Consider the following 22,749-nt stretch of genomic DNA (forward strand, 5'->3'; position numbering starts at 1 on the left):
CGCTGAACTGAACTGTGTGCCAAGGCCTTCTGAATTATCTTTCCTCTTCGCATGTGCTGAGCAATTGTTACAAGATACAGTTTTGCTTAGTGCCTTGCATGACTGGGGATGGAACAAATGAGGAATTCTGTGAGCTTTTTTTCTATTAAGTCCTAATCCACAAAGATATATATGTAATCTTTATACCAAGAGTCCTCTCCTTTTGATATTAACTTAATGATGACAAGGATTCTTTGTTTATGGGTTAAATGTACTAGGTAATGCTTCAAACAATCTACTTACTAAAAAAAAAATGCTGGTAAAGCTCATCATTACAAGTGAATCACAGCAATACAATAGCACATCCAATCCAGTCACTGCTGCATGCAACTACTGCAGCAAGGATTTTAGATGCCATACAGGAGTGCCATAGCCCTAGCTGGACAGCCTTTGTGGGGAAGGTGGGAAATGAAATCAGACCAATCTCTCTTACGTGAACAAGGCACGTTATTTGATAGGAAGCATCAAGATACTTACTGTCTGCAAGTAATGCCAGCCATATCCCTATGTGGGATAGCTAGTGTACACACTGAAAGTAGGCAACAGCTTTGTCCTGAAGACATCATCATCACCAACTCCAACAAATGGTCCCACGATTACACTCCTATGGTAGGACGTACAGAACTGCAGCACGGTGGTACTAGCCTCACCTGCCTGTGAGGAGGAGAGACCCAACAAGCAAGTCTCACCACTTGTGTTTGCCAAATCCCTCATTGAACTGCAGGGAAGTGCCTGTCTTCGCCAGCAATTCGTAATCTTGACTCTTCCCCTGGAGCCAGACTCCTATTTATTTATTTATTTCACAAACTAAAGCTGGTTTTATGTCTTTCAAAATATAAGTGAAAGGCCTGCTTGCTTTTTAGCCAAGAGCCCAGCAGTTAATTAATCTCTGTTCATCTAGAGAACAGGTAAAGTTCCAGCATCTGCCTGGGGACATTTGTGTGCATGTTACCCGCCTCCCTGGGTGAACACTCCCATCGTGCAATGACTTTATGTGAGGCTCTGCCAACCCTTCTTCTTGGAGCTGTCTTAATTTACTTAACTATTTCAACACTGGGCACAGCAATACAGAGTGGCTCCATATCCCCATGGTTTTACAGCTCAAATGAATGGGGAGAAGTGGGGGTTTTACTTCCACACATAAGCCAGTCCTTAAAATAACACTGAAACTACATAAGAAAAGAGAAAATATTACCTCTAACTCCATTAAAAACTGAATTATTTTATACAAAGTGGAACGTTTGTGTTCCACGCTTGCATGTGTCCACAAAAGATGTGACAGCCCCAGCTCAAAGGCAGGTAGGAGCATCTGTCCAGGAGATGAGATATGCAGGGCCAAACATCCTCTGGAGGGATTTGGACCTGCTTGGTTAAGACCTGATATCTGTTGGTTCTTGATGAAAAAGGAGAGAAATCTCCTTCTCTGAAAAAGTAAGTGGATACTAGGATAAGGAAAGCATAAGAATTTCTATTTTGCAATAGCCACAAATTACACTTTGTAGAGTATTATATTGGTTAATACATTGTTGTCTATTGTCTTCATGTTAAAAGTGAATGCTTTCCTAAAAGATAAGACCCAGAAGCTGTTGTACTAATGCACTGGGAAAGAATAATTTCTTCTATTGCAGAATTTTCTGGACTCATTGATTATGCTACACCAAGTTCCTGAGCAGGTAATTGCATTGATGACGCCTTGTGGCCTTAATGGCTATTAACTGTCTTCCAAAAGCTTGTTGGTAAAATATTAATAACATTATGTGCCTTGTGTAACAATATGAAATTCAACCTGACATGTCTACTTAAAAATAAATAAAGCTTCCACTTCTACACAGTACCAACATAGACTAGAAACTCCTTCAGATTTTTGTGTAAGTATATATGAATTATTCAAGAAGATGAACAAAATCTAATGTTCTCTGATCCCTTTCTCAGGAAGCTTTAATTATGAAAATTCCCCTGCTTTCCCAGACTCACTTGCTCTTTGCTTGCTTGTTTTCAAAATTTTTGAGAACGACAGTTCCTGCGAAGGTGAATCATTGTAAAGTATAGACAAAAAGAACGAGCAATATTATGAAATCTCTTTGTAGTTTGAAATACTTTATTAGCCAAAGGAGCCTTGTTCCATATGCCACTGTGAATACCAATTAGTTCAAGTAGAAAAGATTAGGGCCAGGTGCAGGTTTTGTAGTGACTTTTGGTGGGAGGAGAGAAAGGTCTCTCTTTTGTTAATTGTCTGTGGTAATTCATCAGGCATCTGAGGAATTTAGGGATATTCAACCTTTTGTGCTTAGCCAACAAAATACAACCTTCATAGCATTCGTGAACTGGATGGAGAAACAGGTCTTATTGCTGGTTGTCAGTCCACTGAAGTGAAAGAAGACATAAGGGAAAAGTATATGTTATATTTGTCTTCCACAGTACATCATCTGTTTTGTGGGGGCTTTGGCAGAGAGCTCATTATGAAGGGTAGTGTGGGAACCCATGGGAGAGCACAAGGGCCCAGGGCAGGCAGCAGGTAGATAAAGTAGTTGCAGCAGTCCCTTCCAAGGCTTGCAAATCTATAGGTGATGGATATTTCAAAAAAAAAAAAAAAAAAAGGAAAAGGAGGGCTAACACAACACAGTGTGCCCCCGAGAAAAAAGATAGTCTCAAAACTTCAAAAACCTCTTTAGAAGATTGGATTAACTTCTTTTAATCCTTTGAATCATGGATAGATATGAGTTCAAAGGACTAATGTAATTTTATTACTACATTTAATCAAATGTTTAAGTTAAGAAATAGGAACTGAGTTAAGGGCAACCTTTCCTTATCAGCTTCCAATGTCTGAAAGCAGGAATGAATTAATTAAGTAAATGTAACAAATTTAGGGGAATAACATACAGCAGCAGCTGAGTCAGCTTGACCATCAGCCATTTATTGGGGTGAGATGTGCAACTCAAGTACTACCAGATGATTCAATTCACTTATCTTGGCAGTAATGGATAAGCCAAAAGGGATGCCCAGAGGGAAATAGTGTCATAAATTGGCAAGGCAGAGAGTCATTCACCAGTTTAAACAAAATGCTGTCATCAAAGAAGTTGCACATTCAATCCATACAGCAGAGTAATCTGGCCTACCAAACGAGATTTTGCAGGTTAGCTTCTCACTAAAGAAGTAATTATTTTTTACCAGTTCTGGACATATTTTATGAAACTGGATTACATCAGGCCATGTATTCCAGCATTTGAATACTGGTGGCTGTAATCAGCAGGAAGCCAACTCCTCCTTTTCAGGAGTTTCAGCTCATATGCCAATGCCAAATAAGAACCTATTGGTCACAATAAAAGAGTTAAAAAGGAGTGAGCATACCTGCCCTTTTCCATAGCTTCCCCAGACAGCATCCATGAAAAGCAGGATAATAATGTGAAATTTCTCCAATGCTTGCACATTTGCTTGTATTTTGACTCATGAAAGTGTAATATGTAATCTGCCCTCCCACCATCAGGTACATACAACTAACATATGACTAAAATATTTTTGTTTTTATTTTTTAACATAAAATAACTGGATAAGATGTGACTACATTGCAATAGGCTTCATTTATGCATGCTCAATGAAGTCAGTGCAGCTTAATAAAGGAAATTACATCCTAACAGCACCAGTTTCAGCACAAGCATTTCTCCTTAGATGAAGAGTAGAGATCTTCAGAGTTGGACAACTAAGCACAGGAAGAAAGAAATTATCTAAAAAATCAGAGCACATTATCGCATATTTTCAGTTCAGTGGGAAAACCTAAGTGTTGCTGAAAGAAAGGTAAAGTGCTGTGTAATTTGAATGAATCATTCCAAGGGATAGGAATTCCTTCTGTTTGCTAGCAAATTAACAACACAGAACATCTAGGGGTAAAAGAAAAGGAATAAATCTGAGTCCTCTTTCAACTATCCAAATTTGGAAAAAGTATGGAAACTTCATGAACAGCAACCTTGAACCCAGCACCTTAATATCCATGTGGAGAAGACCCTGGCAGTGAGCTGCCTGGGTGAAGTCACACTACCCAAGTCCAGCACAAGACCAAGAGCTAGGAATTTAGGAAACACACAAGACTTTCTGTCTGCTTCCATCCTACGCCTTAAAAACAAAAATAATTTCTGGGTTTCCAGTTTTTGCACTCTTCCCCAGCTGTTTTTCAACATACATTTGTATTTGTGTATGTAATGTCAATGAAAGCACTCCCTCTGATTTCATCCCTTCTCCTATATGGTTTCTGCAGAAAAATCAGGTCATGGTGTGTGCGGCGCTCAGATGTTCCCATGGAAACTGGCCGTGATGTCAGAAACATGGGATTAGGAGCTGCTGGCATCGCTGAGCTAAGGGAGAATCCTGGCGGGGAAGGAGAAAGCTCCAGTCCAAACAGCTTCAGCAGCAGGAACAAGCCTTTCAAAAGCATCTAGAGGAGAAACTTCAGTAGTAAGCTGTCCAGAAATAACCAGAAATTCCAAGTCAAAAATCTGTTGACTGAAATAATCCCGAAAAAATCATCATGGGAGTAACTCATCAAAATCAGTGGAGCAAAGCCAGTGTTGCGTCAGCAGTAACTGTGATATTACAATCAAGATCATTTTACTATTTTACCAATGAAAGCAACATACAATGGCTGAAAATAAAGCATCTCTGAGTAAATTATACTATGAATATTTGGGGTCTGCTGGTAAAAAGACGAGTGTAATTTCACACATAATATTCTCTTGAACCAGAAGTTCGCAGAACAAAAGACAACGCAGGAACTATGTATACCTGTAATAATCGGGCACCTTGGCCCCCCTTGTCGTGGGGGGCTGAGGCAGGTCCCCCGAGTCCACATCACAGCACTGGGGGTGAGGATGCTGCCCAAGTTCCTGCTGAATGTCATGGTGGGCATGCAGCTGGCGCAGGGGAATCAGAAACAAAGTAGAAACGAGAAGACAGAGACAGAGAGGGAGAGAGTGCAGAGGCCCAGAGCAGAACTCGAGACTGGGTCATGCTACATGAGCTGGGGGGGGAGGAGGTTGTAATGAAATGAACTGAGGCCTTCTCTAATCTCATAGAAGAGGAAACTCAGAGCATGATGCCTTGTTCTTTCTCTCCTGCCCGGGTGGCCTTGCTCCTTCCTGGAGTCACCATTGCGATGTCTTACCTACTTACGTGCCTCCCTGCCCTGCTGGGACTCTTAAATCAGAAGGGCTCGGCCTGCTTCCTAGACAGGAAGCCTTAATGACTTGTGTTGGCCAAGGTTGACATGTGATGAGCTGAAGAACCTCAAGCAGTGTATTTCAACAGAAACTTAAGTAAGATGAAGGATCCCCCCACACCCATCATGATTTTCAGAGGTGACTTTAAAAAACAACGTAGGACTCGGTGTCTCTTCAGCACTGTGCTGTGGTTTAAGGCATGTCTACACCCAGCAACGGAGTATTGAGGCAAAGCGCCCTGAGCTACCTATTTCCAGAGCCGGATGCAATATAATTGCTAATTGGCCTGGCTTCAAAAAAGGGATTATTAGCTTGGGTGCAGCCCCGCATAAAGCCATCTATGTTGCAGCTGGGACATGAGCCAGCACCTTCTTGCGTCCCCACGTTGTGCTGTGGAGGCACACCATTCCCTTGAGAGGCTGCCAGGGGTCTGTGCCCAGCTCTGTGGGGTGGCCATGCCCATGGGCTGCTGCCTGATGATCCACCGTGTAATAACTTTTAAAAATAAGACTTCAGCTCATATCTGTGCTTTTGGAAGCAAAACTACAATTCACTAAATTCCAGGCAGACCAGCCCATATTATTTTTGGTACGGATGTTGTACTGACCTCTAAATTATTTGAATTGCTGGTAGGATTTTTGTGCCTGTTTTGCAACCCAGAATCCCTGGGCAGTAAAACAGAAGCTGTGATTCCAACGGACAACATTTTCCTCAGCATTTGGAGTGCTCTTTTCAGTGGCAGTGAACTGTGAAGAAGCCACAGGCCGGATTAGCAGTGAGCCCTCTGCATTGTTTTCTTCATTGTCTCGTGTGGTATTTTAGGCATCTGATGTGTAGATGACAATTACCCATGTTGCTGGCATGCACCTATGTGCTACTGCTGATTCTTCCCATTTTACTGCTATTATTTCATATTTGCATTAAAGTATGAAGGAATAGCAGGCACAGTTGGGGTTTTTAATATTGTTTGAGCCCCAATCTCCATCAGCCTGTCTCCTCCTCAAGTTTTGCTGGGCTTTTACTTCTGCCATTCCCAGCGTTGCACTTTGCAGAAATGGAGGTGATGCAAAGAGCTGGCTGCACGTTTAAATGACAGCAACAGTGTGGGCACTCAGTGCAAGGTGCTTAATCATAATTAACCCACCAACTTAGTAGGGGGGAAAGGGGAATTTTGGGAAGGGGAAATAAAGGTTTGCTGAGTTTATCTTCAAGGAAGCTGTTCCCTGAAATAATAGGATGCCTCTACAACCTTCTGCCTGCAGTATATGTTGCTATATGTCACCAGTTATATCAAAATCATTCTTGAAATCTTGCAGAAAAGGCACCTACTCATATTCATACATCTTTTCGAATGATTTTGCCTGGCCACTAACATCTTTCTTGAGTTCCTTGAGTAACTTAATCTTGCTTTGTAATAAATATGACCTGACTTACAAATTACTGCAGAAATACTACATACTTGCAACAGGTGACAGAAAAGTGTAGAGGACAATCATATTGTGCTGAAATGAGTGAATTGCAGAGGTTCTAGAACCACACAATATCTACAAGGATAAAATTAAATAACTATTGAATTCTTACAGCCAAAAACCGAGTGAGAAGAGATTTTGGCAGCCTTGAAATACACAGTGGTCAGAGGAAAAAAGACCTCATTTTATCAGAAAATATTTTTTTATTGACAGCTATCTCCTCAAACACCTTACTATACTGAAAGCAAAACCAGAGATCAAGCAAAAGTAGGTTTTAATTTAAGCTAAAATGTTTGCATGTTGCATTTTGCATCATGTTCTCATTATACCCAGTTCACTAAGTATAATTATACCACTTAAGAAATCATATGAAAAATGACAGGCAAGCTGCAAACACTCTGATATCAAGTGCAGGCTCATGTCCACATGCTCACACTCATGCTCTCCCACGCTTTTTCCTCCTTTAATTATGTTATTTTTCTAGTAAGTAGCAGATTACCTGACATGTATGTCAATTACTCATCCTTTTCCCATTGCAAATCATACCATCTGTTCAAGATTTCTTTGGATTCAATGTGAGTTTTCAACTGACTTCATTATTCACTGGGTCAGATATTCAAACAAAATGGTATGATTATACTGAAGTTTAAACTAATGTGAAGCTTTCTGCAGGAACAACAGTCTGATCCAGCTAGATCTAAGAATTGGATCCGACTAAATCATGTGTTTAAGATGAAGACATAAATTCTTGTTAACTCTGAATGTATTGTTTGACTGTATTTAATTCTCACAGAAGTAACCATTTCCGTCATTACATCTTTATAGAGACAACAAAACATATTTCTTGTAGACCATTTACCATCTGTGAATCACAACATACTGCACAAAGGTGAGTAATTTCTGGACACTGTTGTATAAGAAAGGTGATGTCTTGTTTTGCTCATGGTCACCCACTCCTCCTGGAAAAGCATTCAGGTATTTTGATTCCCAGATTATTTCCTATATCGTTATCATGTTGTAAATAACTGCATTAAACCCCAAGTACTTCAAGGAAACTAAAGCAAACAGATACATGGTTTGATTCTCAAAAGTACTGATAACTAACTCTAAATATTATTTCATATAATGAAATTAATATTCCTAATATTATATAATTATAATTAATAAAAGCGTGGTATATGAGTGTGCTCAGTCCCTTTAAGGATGCCAGCAACTGTGCAACTTGCTCAATTCTGCTATAAAAATCCTAACCATTTCTGTTTATTGGTCTGGTTTCTGCAATATTCTACTACAACATAAATAGCAAATTTATAGTGGCCTTCTTGGTCTTGAAACTATAACATGCAATAAAGTCAACATTAAAAAATCAACCTCCCCAGATTTTTTGAACATATTAAATAAAATATTTGGGAATACTTCCTGTTGGGTAAGATTCTAAAAATGTATCACAAACACCAGAAATTACTGATGCTAATAACCCTGTCATTGTTCCAGCTGACTAAAAATAGCGGCCTGTGACAGGCTAAGAATAAAAATATTCAGTCAGAAGTTTGTAACTGTTAGTCATACTTTGATCCCTTAAATCTAGCCTCTGTGCAATAAATGAATAGTATAAAAGCAAACCCAAAAATAAACTTTAGGAGAGCTATGAGGATATATTATAGACAGCTTCTGTAGGTGTCTATTTCTGCTTTGGTAAATTTATTACACTAAATACCTAACACAGTAATTGCATTTTTGCAGACATGTAGTCCATTACTCATTATATTGCATGTACTTTTGACCTATATATGCCATACCAGAGAAGGAAGTTTTCTGTACTTGTGGAGGGAAAATATAACTCTCGTTTACCCTCCCAGCATCGTCTTTTCCTTCTATTAGTGATTACTGTATTCACTGATTCACTTCTACATATTTTTGAGATAACTTCAAAATCTGGATTCCTACAGCCACATACAGGAACAGAAGTTGTTGTTTATCTGTGATAAAGACCAGCTTCTGGGGAGTTCAGTAGGATGCGGAGCATCTCTGGAGTGCACTTGGCTACTCATGATTCTTTGTGGGAAAGAGGCTCTGTGCTGGTTTCAGATATGGATCTTAAAATGCTCTCCATCCTCCTTCACTTTCCTGAACACCAAATATTTAGGAGCGTCAGGGAAGATTTTAAGGGAAAATCTGGGCCTACATGCTGTTTTAGCTCTCAGACTGTAGGGTTTCTGTATAAAGATATCCAAAGGATTCAGAAAAACATCACCTAGATCAAGTGCCACTTGCACATTTATCTGTTCCCTCCTTTTTAGGGAGTTAGACCCAGACCCGGTCACTGGAGGTTAACACTTGGGCTCTCTTCCTGAGTCATTTTAGACCTTATTGCAATAGTATAAAATTTGTCTTCTTTTGTATGAATGATTTGGGCCTGTTACCATAGCTGACTGGGGAAGAGTTTGTAGGTGCTGTATACAATTTTCTTGCAAGCACAAATCAAAGGACCTTGTGAGCAACATCTCAGTGACATGGCTGTCCAGGACTGCTTAGGCTGTACGCAAGACCCAGCTGTTATCCTTGTAGCAGACCTATTAAGGAGCTTCTATGCTTCTCAATTGTCAGAGCACCACGTTCATGATGGATGCAGAAGGAATTTCCTGAGAAAGGGAGGTGAAGGCATCGCTGACCTTTTTGGCCTTTACAGAGGGGGAACATTAGAAGTGGTGACAGCAAGGAGGAAGGATCACAATGACATTATGCCTTGGGGCTGCGAGCATGTCCCTAGTATAGAATATATATATAGAGAGAGAGACACACACACACACATATATATATATATATTTTTTTTTTTTCAGACAATGTAGCCTGTTTGCAGATTTTCTTACCACAGAGCTGCTCACAATTCTTTTTTCATTACACAGGTCCCTCTGTCTTCTTCTGTCAGATGCTCACTTTTTGGCAGCTGGTGCTGACTCCAGCCCAAGATAGTGTGTCTACTTCAGCATTTTAACACAGACCATGTGTGTACTTTTGAAACAGATTTTCTAGTATCCCCATTCCCTAAACTTTGGTTTACATGGAGAAACAGCCTCAGAATGCATGAATAGTGCCCCCTCAGTTGATATCAAACTCCAAGATACGATCCAGAAAGGTATCTGACTCTACTCCAACCATCAACCTTCTCAGGGCCACACTAGAGCTACTAGGAAAGCCCATCACCAGTGTTCCTGGTTCCAAGTGTCTCATGCTGCAGATCTGCTGCTCCTGGGCCATACAACCTCCTAGCACAGATGTATTCAATCTTTCTTCACCCTGTTCTTAGTATATTTGTATTTCTTGGCACTTTATCTAAGAAGTCCCTACTAATCATGCCAGACTGGGTATGCTCAGTAAGAACACCGGGGCAAACTCTACGGTTCAATGTCCCACCACAATGCTTCTGGTCCTACTGGAGGGAAAGCTCATTTCCCCAGGGAGAGGAGCAGGGAAGGATGTACCAGGGTGGATGGGGTAAAACATGTACAGATGATACCACAGGCATGCAGGACACCACCAAAGCAGAAGGAAGATACAGACCTCTGCACAGCCCCACCAAAGCTGTACCTCTGGGGAAGTTGATGGCCACCAGGCAGACTCACAGCTGGAAGTAACACAAATTACTCTGAGACCACTTGTCCATTTCCAGAGCTGCTGGGGTGCATATGACATGACTTATCTAGAAAATAAATACTCCGTTCATTTTCTCTTCTGTTCTGCTACCTGCTGCACAATCAATATATTGACTGCCTCACTACTGTTTGCTAGACATGTGCCAAAGCTTTGCTTTCCCCCATGTTGGATCATGCTCCTCTGGATTTTGTTTCCTATTTTTTTTTGCAAACTGCAACTACTTGTTTTCTAGGGCACATTTTTTCATGCCACTATAATTCACAAATCTCACAATCTGCTGAGGTTCAGCCTCTCTATGACACACTTCAAAGTTAACTGCCTCATTTGTAGTTGTATTCTTCTCTAGTGCTGGAGATGCGTACATTTTTAGGAAGAAATTGCTTTCTCCCTTCCCCACCCCCCAAATCAGTGAGACCTCTTTAAAAACCTGGGGTTAGAAATTCCAGCATGAATTATTGTGCAACAATCAAGGAAGGGTGGAGATATAAATATCATAAAGTACAAATTCATCACTGAATCTGGAGCACATCCACAAATTTAAAAGCCGATGGGACACTCAGAGTAGAGATAAACACAGATGGACAACAACATCGCCAGAGAGAGGGATTAGACAGGACCCTCGAGTGACGTTAGGGAATGGTCAGATCAAGGCAATGCATTTTACTCCCACAAACTTCCTCATTTCCCACCTCTTCCAGTAAGACGAGGCAAGAAATTTTTTACCCCCCACTAAGCATTCTTGTAGCAAAGACCTTTTAAGGGTGCAGTCAGTATGTCCTGCCTGTGTCTGTGCTTCTGGCATCTCCATCTTTAGAAAACTGACCACTCCGTGACCTTCCTGTGCTCTTCCCACTTGCTGTGTTGTCAGTCAGCTATGGCAATGCCAAAATTTCCCTTGTGAACTCTGTCCTAATTCCCTTGACATATCTTGGTTTGCTATGCGTTCTCTTCTAAAACAATTCAGCTCCTTGAACCACACGTGCATAAGCTTGCTTCCTGGAATAAATGTTTCACTGCATAGAAATATAACACATGGAAAAATGAAACTCTTCCTCTAAACAAAAGGTGGTTTGGTGGCAACTCTACCCGGATAGCACCCTCCAACAACAACAACAAAGAGACATGATGTTGTTCCCTCTTCTTCATTGCTTCTTCCTGGAGACTTTAAATTCACTGAGTGCTTCAAAATGTAGAAGGAAAGCTCTGATTTATGAGACAGCCTGTTCCCTCCATATTTCTCTTCATTGCTTACAATACCTGTCCAGTCAGACAACTACTACCAGCGTCTCTATCGCTGCCCTATCACTACCCTGTGTTCACTGCCCTATCAACAGGGAGTGATGCCTCCGTCTAATAGTTAACACCTAACACCAGCGAGGCAGTAGCTGATGTTCTGTAAAGTAAGCTCTGAACTGGTTTAAGCAACTCTCACTCCCATTCCTGTATGTAGCAGGCACTCACAATGAACGTAGTAGCCTAAAAAGCATCCTGTACAAGTCAGAAAAATTTTCAGCATACAATTTTTGACTTTGCAATTCACATCCCTATATTTAGATACAAGGAACAATGGCTCAAAAGTTACAAGAACTAATGTAATTTTGAAAGTGAAACCTTTAGGATGATTTTTGAAGTTTTGCTTGCACTATCTTGGAAAAGCAGAGATCCTCGCCCAAGAAGATCAGCCATAAGCAAGTGGTGAACTTAACACAGCAGTCAACTCAGACGCTCTGGATAGTCACAACTAAAAGTCATTAGTTATTCTAAGCCAAGTCAGCCTTATTGCCGGAGTCCCCACCATTAGCTGCTATTTTTTCTTTAGAGTTTTTCACTTTCTGGGTATTTCTTAATACACTGTAGTTGAGGATGCAATCAAATGCCACAGCTGTTCGTTCCCATTCACTTCTGGGCACGGCTGATGCACGCTGCCCTGGCATGCTGAGATTGTCCTGGTGGCTGCCTCCCGAAGGCCTGATTCCCATTTAAAGTATGGTCTGATTCCTTTTTATGGTCCTATAAAGCAGCAATGGAACAGGGCCTCTGCAGGAAGAACTGGCTGTTAAAAAAACTGAAAACACCTATTTGTCAGGTAGCTAACCCAAGACATTATAGTCATTTATAAAAAATGTGTTATTTTTCTACAGTCATCCAGGAATGTTGTTAATAGCTCCTCACTGTGGTGCCAAGAGACACTTTTCGAAGGGATTTAATGCCCAGTTCATTGCAAATCTGATCATTGTTTTGTTTTTGCCTGTTCTCCAGCCAGCAGCTATGAACAAAACAGACTTCGAAGGCTGCAGCATTATTAATCTGAGACTTACTACAGTAAGAGAGAGAGAAAGAAATAAATCCCTTCTCCTAGCACTGCTAACTCAGTGTAATGGCCCAAGAATGGCAAGCTAAACATTACTCCAAAATTATCAGGCTTCATTTCTCATGACAGATAGCAAGCAGCAGATTGCATTTTATCTTTTTAAGCTGAGTTGACTGCAAGCAAGGAATGCACAGCATGCCATGGCCCTCCGCTCCATCTGCAGAGCCTCTCCCAGCAGCAGCTTGGTATCATGATGCAATATTTAGCACTTTGTTCTTCTAGTGCTCGGGACAAAGATATATTCAGAGCAAGCCAGTACCCTGGAAATAAAATAAAAATTAGAAAACAAACTTAAGCAGTTTCCCTTTGCAAGCCTACAAAGCATACGCCTTTTGTTAATTCTGGAGGAGATTGCAGGGCTTGGTTAGGGGAAGAGCTTCAAAAAATATATCATCAACGTATCTCTTGAACTCAGCTTTGATCAGCTTCTTTTACTGTCCAGCAAAGCAATCGGTAACCACTAAAACATGCGGAATGATGTCATGTGGTACAGCGAGGATCAGCCCCGAGTACAGGATGGTCAGATGCCTTTAGGGTGAAGACACTCCTCTCTGTCAAAGGCATATCAGAGGAATGACAGGCCCACACTTTACGGGTGCCTAAAGGCTTTGCAAGTGGTCAAAGTCACCAGGGATAAAAGGGCATCTTAATTTCTGGTGAATAACTCTCCTTTATCATCATGTTGCATAATGATAAATTGTCTTTTTTTTTTTTTTTCTCCGCAGCTTTATGTCTTTTATTTCTCTCCTGATAGAAAAGTTGCCTAAACAACAACAATAAAAAAAAAAAAAAAAACACAAACAAAAAAATCACTTCTGTATTTTTGCATTATTCTTACCAGTCTGATACTTCAGATCCTAGAAAAAGAAAACAAGTAGCGAACTGAGTTTAACTCTGAAATATGGGGGAAGGTTGTGGTAGGGGGAGCATCCACCCACAGATTATAATTAGATCGGTTTGAAACCCAAGAATTGGAATAGAGTTCAATTAGCATGAAAATTAATTGAGTTGCTCAAAGGCTTGAAAAATAAGATTTATCTTTTAAAAATGTTTATGTTAATTGTTAGTCTCTGTAGAAGTTGCAGCATATTTATCAGGAAATTTCAAATGAGTTCAAGTATTCAAAAAGCGTAGAAATGCATGTCTAGGGGAAATAAATAACGATGCATTATTACATTAACAGCTCATAAACTACAACATTAGGAAAACAAACAAGCAAAAATAAGCAACCTTCATTCAGGCCTCTTTTATTTGCATATCATTCCTTACCAGGTTTTTCCCTACATCATAAACTTAGGCTAGGTGTGTTAGAAATCACTAAGTGCAAATGAGAGTGCAGCAAAACCATCCATCGTGGGCAGCACTGGAGGGCCTGTCCGAGGAGTGCAGCATCAACACCTTGAAGGTGCATCAGTCCCAGACTGATCCCCCCAGTCTCAGGACATAAGGAAGGTGTCACTGGAGTCATTGCTCTCCATGACTGTAATTCAGGTGGCTGGCAGCATGCACTCATTACACAGTTGGGTCTAGGTGTCCACTTGTTTGTCCAAGGCTGTAGGAGGCACCTGCCACACCACCCAGATGTCCCTTAGGATGCTACAAGAAAACCAGCAGCCTGCTACGGAAAGGAGCAAACTGCTCTTGCTCATTGGTTTGGAAGTTGTGGTGGCTTAATCTCTCCTTCATACCTTACCTAACCAGCAAGACAGAGCCATCTCTTGTTGCATTGTTTCTAAAGAAGGGGATAATTGAGTTCATGTAGCATCCAAATACAGCTTTACTGTTATTTCTCAGCAGAACTCAGGATAAAGCTCCTATCAGTTGGTAAGGTTGTCATCATGCCCATCACAATATGCAAACATCCACCTGCTTTTTTGTCTTCTGCTTTGTCCTGGGGTACCTATTTTCTCCTTTTTCAAAGTGAGACTACAGAGGAAGGGCTGCACTGCACAAGCTCTGGGTTGGAAACCTTGCTCATTGTTCCACACTTCTAAGTTTCTTTGACGCTTCTCAAGGGCTAAGTGCCTTTTCTACAAGCAAAGCCTATGTATTTTCTCTTCTTACTTCATGCATTTTTGGAAAATATTATGCAGAAATTATTCACCTACTTGACATAACAATCTCCTTGTGTTGCAGAAGGAGTTTATTAAAATAAAAGAGAATTATGGGGTAGAAGAATGGCACTGCAGTCTCCACTCTATCGGTAATGTGCTGTTACTACAAGAACGCTTGGGGTTATATCTTTTCTGTGCTGGACTAATAGATTGTGTTTTCATCTTTTGCAAGTCCAGTTGTTTAGATACCATTTGGAAAGCTGTGGAGAAAATGCTCGTTTCATAAAAACAGTCCAATTCTTCTGTAAATATCTGCTGTCATATTTATCCTTTCAGAATTAAATTCTTTTTCTTTTTTTTTTCCTTTTTTTTTTTTCAATTAAACTTGCTACCAGAGGAAGCAATAGTTGCCAGAACTGTTTAAATAGGTACCATTTGTGAATATAAACAGTTTCAGATTTTTTTTATTTTTTTTTTTTGCCTGAAAGCTTAAGTGGTTTCATAATTTCTGGTGCTGTTTTGTGAGTGTTATTATACAGAAATAGACTAATGCATGCTGAACCTACACGTAAGCAGTGGAGAAGGGGGAGGAGTGGAGTTGTTTTTAAAAAAGCCTGGAGATCCAAATGGGAGGCTGTGAACACAAATGAATTACATGTATGTGATCTGCAAAAGGGAGTCATTCTCCACATTTGGAAAGGATAAGAAACATCAGGCTGTGCTGTGATCTCACCGTCCAGAGCTGTAAATCCAGGAAGAAAAAAACATCAGTAGACCATAGTTTGAATCAGGATATGAGCCTTCAGTGAACATGACAAGGTAGATATCTTCACTACAGGCTAGTGGTGTTCATTAGACACCATGACAGAGATGCCTTTGAATTTTTACTGCTACTTAATGTCTACTTACAGGGGAACATAAAGATAAATCACTTAAAGATAAATCACTCAAAAAGGAAAAAAAAAAAAAAAAAGTGAAGAAGGAATCAGAAACAAAGGGCAAATGAGAGAAAACTCATTTGCTAAGCAATGGATTGGGCTTTACCCTCATGCATACCAGCCTGCTCCTTAACACTTCATTCAGAGCATGCCTCTGATTTGCATTCCTCCCCTACTACTGCAGCCACAGCCCTCTCTCCCTCTTGACATGAACAAAGGAGAGATAGTTGAAATAACCTGCCTCTCCAAAGATGGGTGGACACAGCAGTGGTGGGCCCAGCCTGCCATTCACCTGGGCACCCAAAGAGGTCCCAACAAATTTGTGAAGCTTTCCTCCAATACTGTTTTGGGGTATCTCTGCTCTCAGCAAATGTCCCAGCAACCCAGTGTGAACACACAGGTAAGTAACACCCTGCTTTTCACTTTTTTTCTCAGGCAAATTGTCAAGAGGCACCCATCATAGCCACTGTTTTGGAAAAGTGTCTGTGATGGTGTAACCATGTCACAAGACTGGTCTCCAGGGAATTTCCAGCTTGTCTGAAAGACATTTCTTTGTGTGGGCTTCTCTGTCTTGCTTGGCATCATCTCCCCCTCCATCAAGTCCTTTAAAGATGATTGCTGTTTGAAGAATGACTTCAGCCTCACGGGATCAGAAGCTGTGGGTAGTCACACAATGCGATGCAAAGCCTCTGAGGTAAACGATGGCACAGTGAGCAGGGAAATGGGAAATCAGGCCCATGTGGCTTTCATAAGGTTTTTTGGTTTTGCCGCTTTGTAAAGAAAAAGAAGGCGCTCCCAAAAATCACAAAGGGAACTGAAATGGTATCGTACTACTCTTCATTCATGAGCCCAGATTTCACATAACATTGATTCACGTGACACTTCTCCTTTTTTTTTTTTTTTTTTTTGTCTGTTTTGTTTTGTTTTGTTTTGTTTTTGGTGGCACACAGCATAGTAACTACCAATAAAACTCCTGAGTTCACTGTTTCATCACTTCAGAGGCAGTGCTGGAGCTGGCCACTGACTGCTCAGCTCTGTTGTTCCCAAGCTGCATCTGGTAACATTTCATGGGCAGCAGCTCTGGATGTTCATTTGTCTCTAGGTTCCAACTTGCATATTTTATTGTGATCCGGTTATCTGACCAGAGCTGTTTCATCTCTCCCTGTTATGTAGTCACAAATCTGCTTCCTCCAAGCTGCTAAGTTACGGCAAACTCCTGATACAGCCTGCAGTTCCTTTGAGCTCTGAGTGCCAAATGCTGTGGTTCAAAAAGATTAAAACCAGAAATGAAACCTGATTGTTGTTCCATGCATCTGCTTTAAATTGGTTATTCTGTTTACTTTAGAGAATTCAACTGGTGCAATGAAAAAGCAAGCATCCATTCTGCAGAGGAAATCTTGCTACATTGGGCTTTACATTCAGCTTTTGTTTACCCTTCATTTTTTAGAGCATCACTGAAATCTTGTCTTCACTGCAAAATTAACAAGGTTAACAGTTAGCACATGTCATTAAATTAAGTGCCACCTCTACATCAAATCTGAGGTGTTCTAGCAGTGGTCATCTGGGCCAGGGTGCCACTCATTCCAGGACCCTTCGTGCCTTCCAACAGCTCTTCCTGTGAGCCCAGCAAAAGTAGATATGCTCTCCTACACTGTTTTAGGCAAGAATCAATGGCAAGATTCAGCTTTTCCAGGCTTTAGACAGAGAGGGTACCAGGGACCATGCTCTGAAGAGGAGGGGACACCTCATGGCTTGGCCTAAGGTGGCAATCAGGATGGATGAGATGGAGAGGAGAAACTCAAGGGTGGGCAATGCAGTTAATGGTGTCAGGGACCCAGGGAGAGATCTTCCACCTATGTCATCTGTATTTTCTCATTCAGGCAACCCTTCCACAAATCAGGGAAATGGAATAAACAGTCCTACCAAGAACCAAAATAAAGCTTCGTATAATTTAATGCTATATATAATGCTATATATAATGGTCTGCAAATCTTGACCAGCCTTCAGCAGAAAGATGAATCTCACCCCCATCACTTGTTCTTGTGGGAGCCAAGATACTAACTTAACACAACTGCTTGGGGCTGGGATCCTTGGACCACATCGACAGTTCAAAACTGGTCTAGTGGGTGGTATTCCTGCCCATGGCAAGGAGGTTGGAACTAGATGGTCTTTAAGGTCCCTTCCAGCCTGGGCCTTTCTGTGTTTCTCTGATTCTATATATAAGCTATATATAAGCCAATTTACAAATGCTTTAAGAAAAAAGCAGTGTACATTTTTGCATTAAAAAGTCCTAGGACAAAGATATTGTCCATTTGTGTTTACAAGCTGTACAACAAGTTTCAGCAAGTGAAACGCTGGGTTTTATTTGTAAAGCAAATGGACAATGCAAGCTTGTGGCAAGCTGCAGTAGTCTGCTCGAACCTGTGTAATGTATGTGGATTTGACATCCAATTACATCCTGGGGCATTCTGGGAATGGAAATAATGTTTCTGGTGCCAGGCCAGGTTAAATGCATCCGGCATAATAGACCCTGCAGATGCTCAGTTGGACAGATGCAGAAAACTTGATGTTATCCTATTTTTGGATGCCAAAGAGAGCTTATTCTGTTCTTACAAAGCGAGGACATAAGAGACATGATGAGGAAGTGGTTTACCGCAACAAAGGCATTCATGGCTTGTAACGCCCTCCCAATTACAAGGAGCAGACAATTGTTCATCATAAATGTTAGAGAGAGAAAGCTAAAAGAGGAGAAAAAGCAGCTTGCCATGAGCAGGAATAAAAAGGCTGTACGTGGAAAGGCGCACTCGCATAGGCTGATGCACATCTGGCACGACTCTGCTGCAATCACGGCGTTAGCCCGTGCTTGCCCCCATGCACACAACAGCTGCACCCGACCCCAAACGTCTCCCTCTGTAATTGTGGCAAGTACTGCCTCACCCAAACCACTCTTTTGTTCTCCCCCAAACACTGGGCTTCCTGACTTTCCTAACTGATCTCTGCTTAAAAGTCGCAACGATGAAAATTATACCCTTCCCTCTCTCTTCTGCCACATGGTTTATTCGCCTGTGGACTTCCTAGGAGGGAAAGATCAGCAGAGATGCAACTTCCAGCTACACTGAGGAGTCTCCTACTCATACTTGCATCCTGCTGAAGGCTACATTTGTCCCAGGACTGAGTGATTGCTTTCCCTGATTTTGTCCTGCTGTTACTTTCAGCATTAAACTGGACAGCACAACTGTGAACCAGGCTCCTTAACCTGGGCTTCCTACAAGGCAGGGTGGAGGGACGTGAGGACGGATTAAGCACAAAGAAGGCCCAAAACCACAGTGTTTTCAAACTCCTTCAGACAAAAGAGTACCACTGACGAAACAAATAAACAAAGCAACAGCAACAACAACAAAAAAGAAACCCTGTGGTTTTAGTGAGCCTTTATGGGCCTCTTTGTGAAAGTGGCTTTCTAGACATGTCCAAGTGGCAACCAATGAGACTTGTTTGTATGGCTTTTCACTCAGCTTTGGTAGATAAAACTGATAGTCCCCACTTCTCATTTGGGTGTTTTTGGCTCAGGCATGCGGGGTATGTTATGTTAGGGAGTGCACCACCTTCAAAACACACAACAGAAAAACCTCAGAGAGCTTCCATCTGCCCAGAGTCTTGCGTGACCATAGCTGCATTATGAAATAGCAATAATAATATCTTCCTACTGTATCTTACCACAAAGCTTTGTGACCGCTGAAAAACACATGTGGGAAATGATGGAGGTGTATCCAAAACAGAGCAGAGACAAAGGGCATTGAGCTGGGTGTCACCCAGAAACTGCAGCTGCTTTTTAGCAACCCTAATGAATAGACTTCTTCCATTCCAAGGAAAAGATTTTATTTGATTTTTTTAAACAAATCAAATGGAATCCTATTAATAACCATCAGCAATTAGATGAAAAACAGTGATTTCACTCATTTAGTATCTTTACCTTAATGAAGCTACTGAGCAGTGACTAGAGCACTAACAAAGCCACTTATTTCTATCATATTGCATGTCTCAGCATTGTCTGAAGAGGAAACTCCAAAGACACGTGGAAAATTTACCTTTCCCTTAGTGCAGCACCTGAGGACAACACCAAAGCAAAGGAACCTTTATATTTGCCCAGAATCCCAAATCCTTTTCACTGTATGGAAAAGTCAGGTTTGTGAGCACTCGGTCTCAGCCAGGTCCCCACTGGCACAAGACAGCAACTGTATTGCTGCACTAATCTGCGCAGGGCATCAAAGAAATAAATCTCACTGTTTAAACTCATATCAGAGTCAGAGGCACTGTAGACAGAGAGATCAATATAGCAAGGAACTTGCTGCTACTAAGGTATGCTCCTGGTAAATGAGTGTCCCATCTCCAGTTAGCGTGAAAATATGGTCAAACCTGTCTAAAAAAAAATCCATTTTTCTTAGCCAGTTGATCAGAAAATTGGTATTTTCAGTCCAAGACAAAACCATGACTCAGAAGCCATGAATCAAATGACTAACCACAAGAGATAAATTGGGTATGATCTTCCCTAGCTCAGCCATGCCAAAGAACTTTTTAGCTTAATAACACTGGTTGACACTGGCACTATCCCAGTGGTTCCCAGCGTTTCCTTATTAATGTGAATGTTTTCGACTCAGCACTTCCACGGTTTCATAAACATCGAAGGCTGACATCATTTAAACTGTAAAAAGCATTTATAAGCATTAAAGCTCAATAGCAAATCTAACCTGAGGCTTGAGCTAAGCCTTGATTTATGCACTGAAGGTTTCTACTAACCAGGCTATGGAATACCTTCTGCGCAAAACTGAATTTCTCATTTGCTCCTTGCTCTGTAATACAACAAGTTAAATCCCTGGAACCAAATCCTCAACTTCTTGGTCTGAGCTGTTCAGTTTGGGTTTATTTCCAGTCATTCTGTCACAAATGTAGCATAATTCACTTACTGTTCTGAAGACATTTAGACTAAGGGCAGCTTTCACAAAGCAAATCTTCCAGGTCACTGCTGACACAACTACTCCAAGCAATGCCTGCTACCCGTCCTTTATGTTTTGAGATATGAGATAGAACCAGACAAGGCAGATTTCATGGTAACATCACCTCTGTCACAAGGGATCATGCACACCACCTACCATGCCCAGAGCATTAAGCCAGTATTTGTTTGAAAGCAAAGTCAGCTTTACTTCTTCCCCTATAAGAGCTGCAAAGAGAAAACGGTCCCTCAATATTAACCATGCAGGTCATCTGCAGTGATGTCCCTACTCCATAGCCCTCTGTTACAGAGAGCTCATTTTGGTGACTGGAAATTTTTATCCAGGCCAAAATGAAAACTCTACTTGGTCCTTCCGATGAGTAAAACTGGCCCGGTGGTTAAGAAATCCTAGCTTACAGTTTTTCTTCATGAATACATCTTCACTGGAGCCTCATAAAGTTCATTTAACTAAACCTGCCAAGTTTGACTCAGCAATTTTGTCACTATACCCCTTATCAGCCACAAGAGAAAAAAAAAAAAAAAAAGAAAAGAAAAAAGAAAAAAGAAAAGTTCCTGCAAGAACAATATCTTCTTGACATAGATTTGCTAAAAAGTGTTCAAAAGATATGTGTGATGATAACAATTCAGAATAAATAGACTGGTACAAGTTAACTTAGTAGAACCGGAGTAAGCAAAAATAATGTATGTTTGGGGATAGTATGGCGACCCTTGGGAAAGAATAAAGGAAAAAAGCAAAGAAAAGATCAAAATAAAAAGATCTGATGCAGATATTTGCTGATGAGTACAGCTCTATAATGACAAACTTTCCAGCACATCGCTTTCATTCTTTGCTACAGACAAGGTACAGCAGCACTCTCTGTAGAGAAAGCCTTTGCTGTTATTCTTCAAAATACAGAGTAAAAGGAATAGGCCTGCAGCCTTTATGGTAGCAGTGTAAAACCTGAAAGCATGACCTATGGTGAAAAGTCCCAAATGTCAGTGAAAATATTGTGCCGGCAGATTTGGGTTGCTTTGAGAGCGCCACTGAAGATGCTATTTCAAGTTTCTGGCACTAGGCACTAATGCACAGAGAGCTGCAATCCTGATGTAAAAAAATGCTGTGATGTTAGTTCTCCCTTTCCACGCAGTATGTGGACAAAGCTGTGAATCCCCTGGCCTGGCATGTGTACTCCAAACACCCAACCACCAGTGGAAAGCCTATGATCCCCCCAAACTGTTTCTTTTTATGTCTCCTCTTGCAGCATCCCACACACCCCCTCCTGCTACAGAAAAACTCATTAAACTAGAACCTTGACGTAGAAAGGTTCCCCACATCTGAACCAGATGTGTGGTGAACAAATGGTGATACAGAGGGACCAGATTTTCTCTGTGTAATGTGAAACAATAATCCCTGGCACATCCTGATCAGTCCTTCAGCAAGTGAGCAAGCACTAGGCAGGGAAAATGGAGGTGTGGTGGGGGAAGTGGACAGTGCTGAACTAATCGGAGCCCATGCTTCCACAGCATGCCTGAAGGGGACGAATGAAAGGGTATACCTCAACCTAAGAATGAGCAACTAGTCCAAAAAGTCTTGATCTGTTATGGAGAGGGGCCTGCTGACTAATGGAAAAGGAATGCACAATCAGGTTTTGTCAGGTTCGACTCCATCAATCTTTCTGCTGCAGGTTCTGCCTCTCAGATGTGATATGCAGGGCTGGCCACAAAACAAGAATTTTATTTCACAATTCAGAAGGAAAAAAAATAAAAAGAAAGAAAAAAGGAAAAAAAAAAATAGGGGGAAGTTTTTCAAATCTGTTTTCATTAAGCACCAGAACAAAGCCACCGTGCTTCCAAAACCTTCACACTTAGAGGCAAGAGGAGGCCAGGCAGCAAAGAAGTCAACGCCTGGGTTATTCCCCTTGGAAGGGAAGTCCTGGCTCCCAGCTCCCAAATGCTGTTGGACAGAAGAGGGACAGCAATTTGGACACCCCAGCTAGAAGGTCACGGACAGCCAGGTTTTCTCCCCACAC

General features: G+C 41.2%; 1 protein-coding gene across 8 annotated transcripts in view; it reads right to left on the reverse strand.

The window, feature by feature from the left end:
* C1H12orf75 (chromosome 1 C12orf75 homolog) overlaps nt 1-22,749 on the reverse strand; it is a 219,219-nt gene that overhangs the window by 93,700 nt on the left and 102,770 nt on the right. Inside the window, exon 7 of one of the 8 annotated variants that reach the window (XM_072038405.1) lies at nt 4,441-4,465. The exons of 5 other annotated variants lie outside the window; for them this stretch is intronic. In XM_072038405.1, coding sequence (XP_071894506.1) covers nt 4,456-4,465 — 10 coding nt within the window. In that variant the 3' untranslated portion in view covers nt 4,441-4,455. 2 more of the 8 variants (XM_038165917.2, XM_038165909.2) reach the window with 2 other exon arrangements.

Source organism: Anas platyrhynchos, chromosome 1 (assembly GCF_047663525.1).
Source record: "Anas platyrhynchos isolate ZD024472 breed Pekin duck chromosome 1, IASCAAS_PekinDuck_T2T, whole genome shotgun sequence".
NCBI classification, from domain to species: Eukaryota; Metazoa; Chordata; class Aves; order Anseriformes; family Anatidae; genus Anas; species Anas platyrhynchos.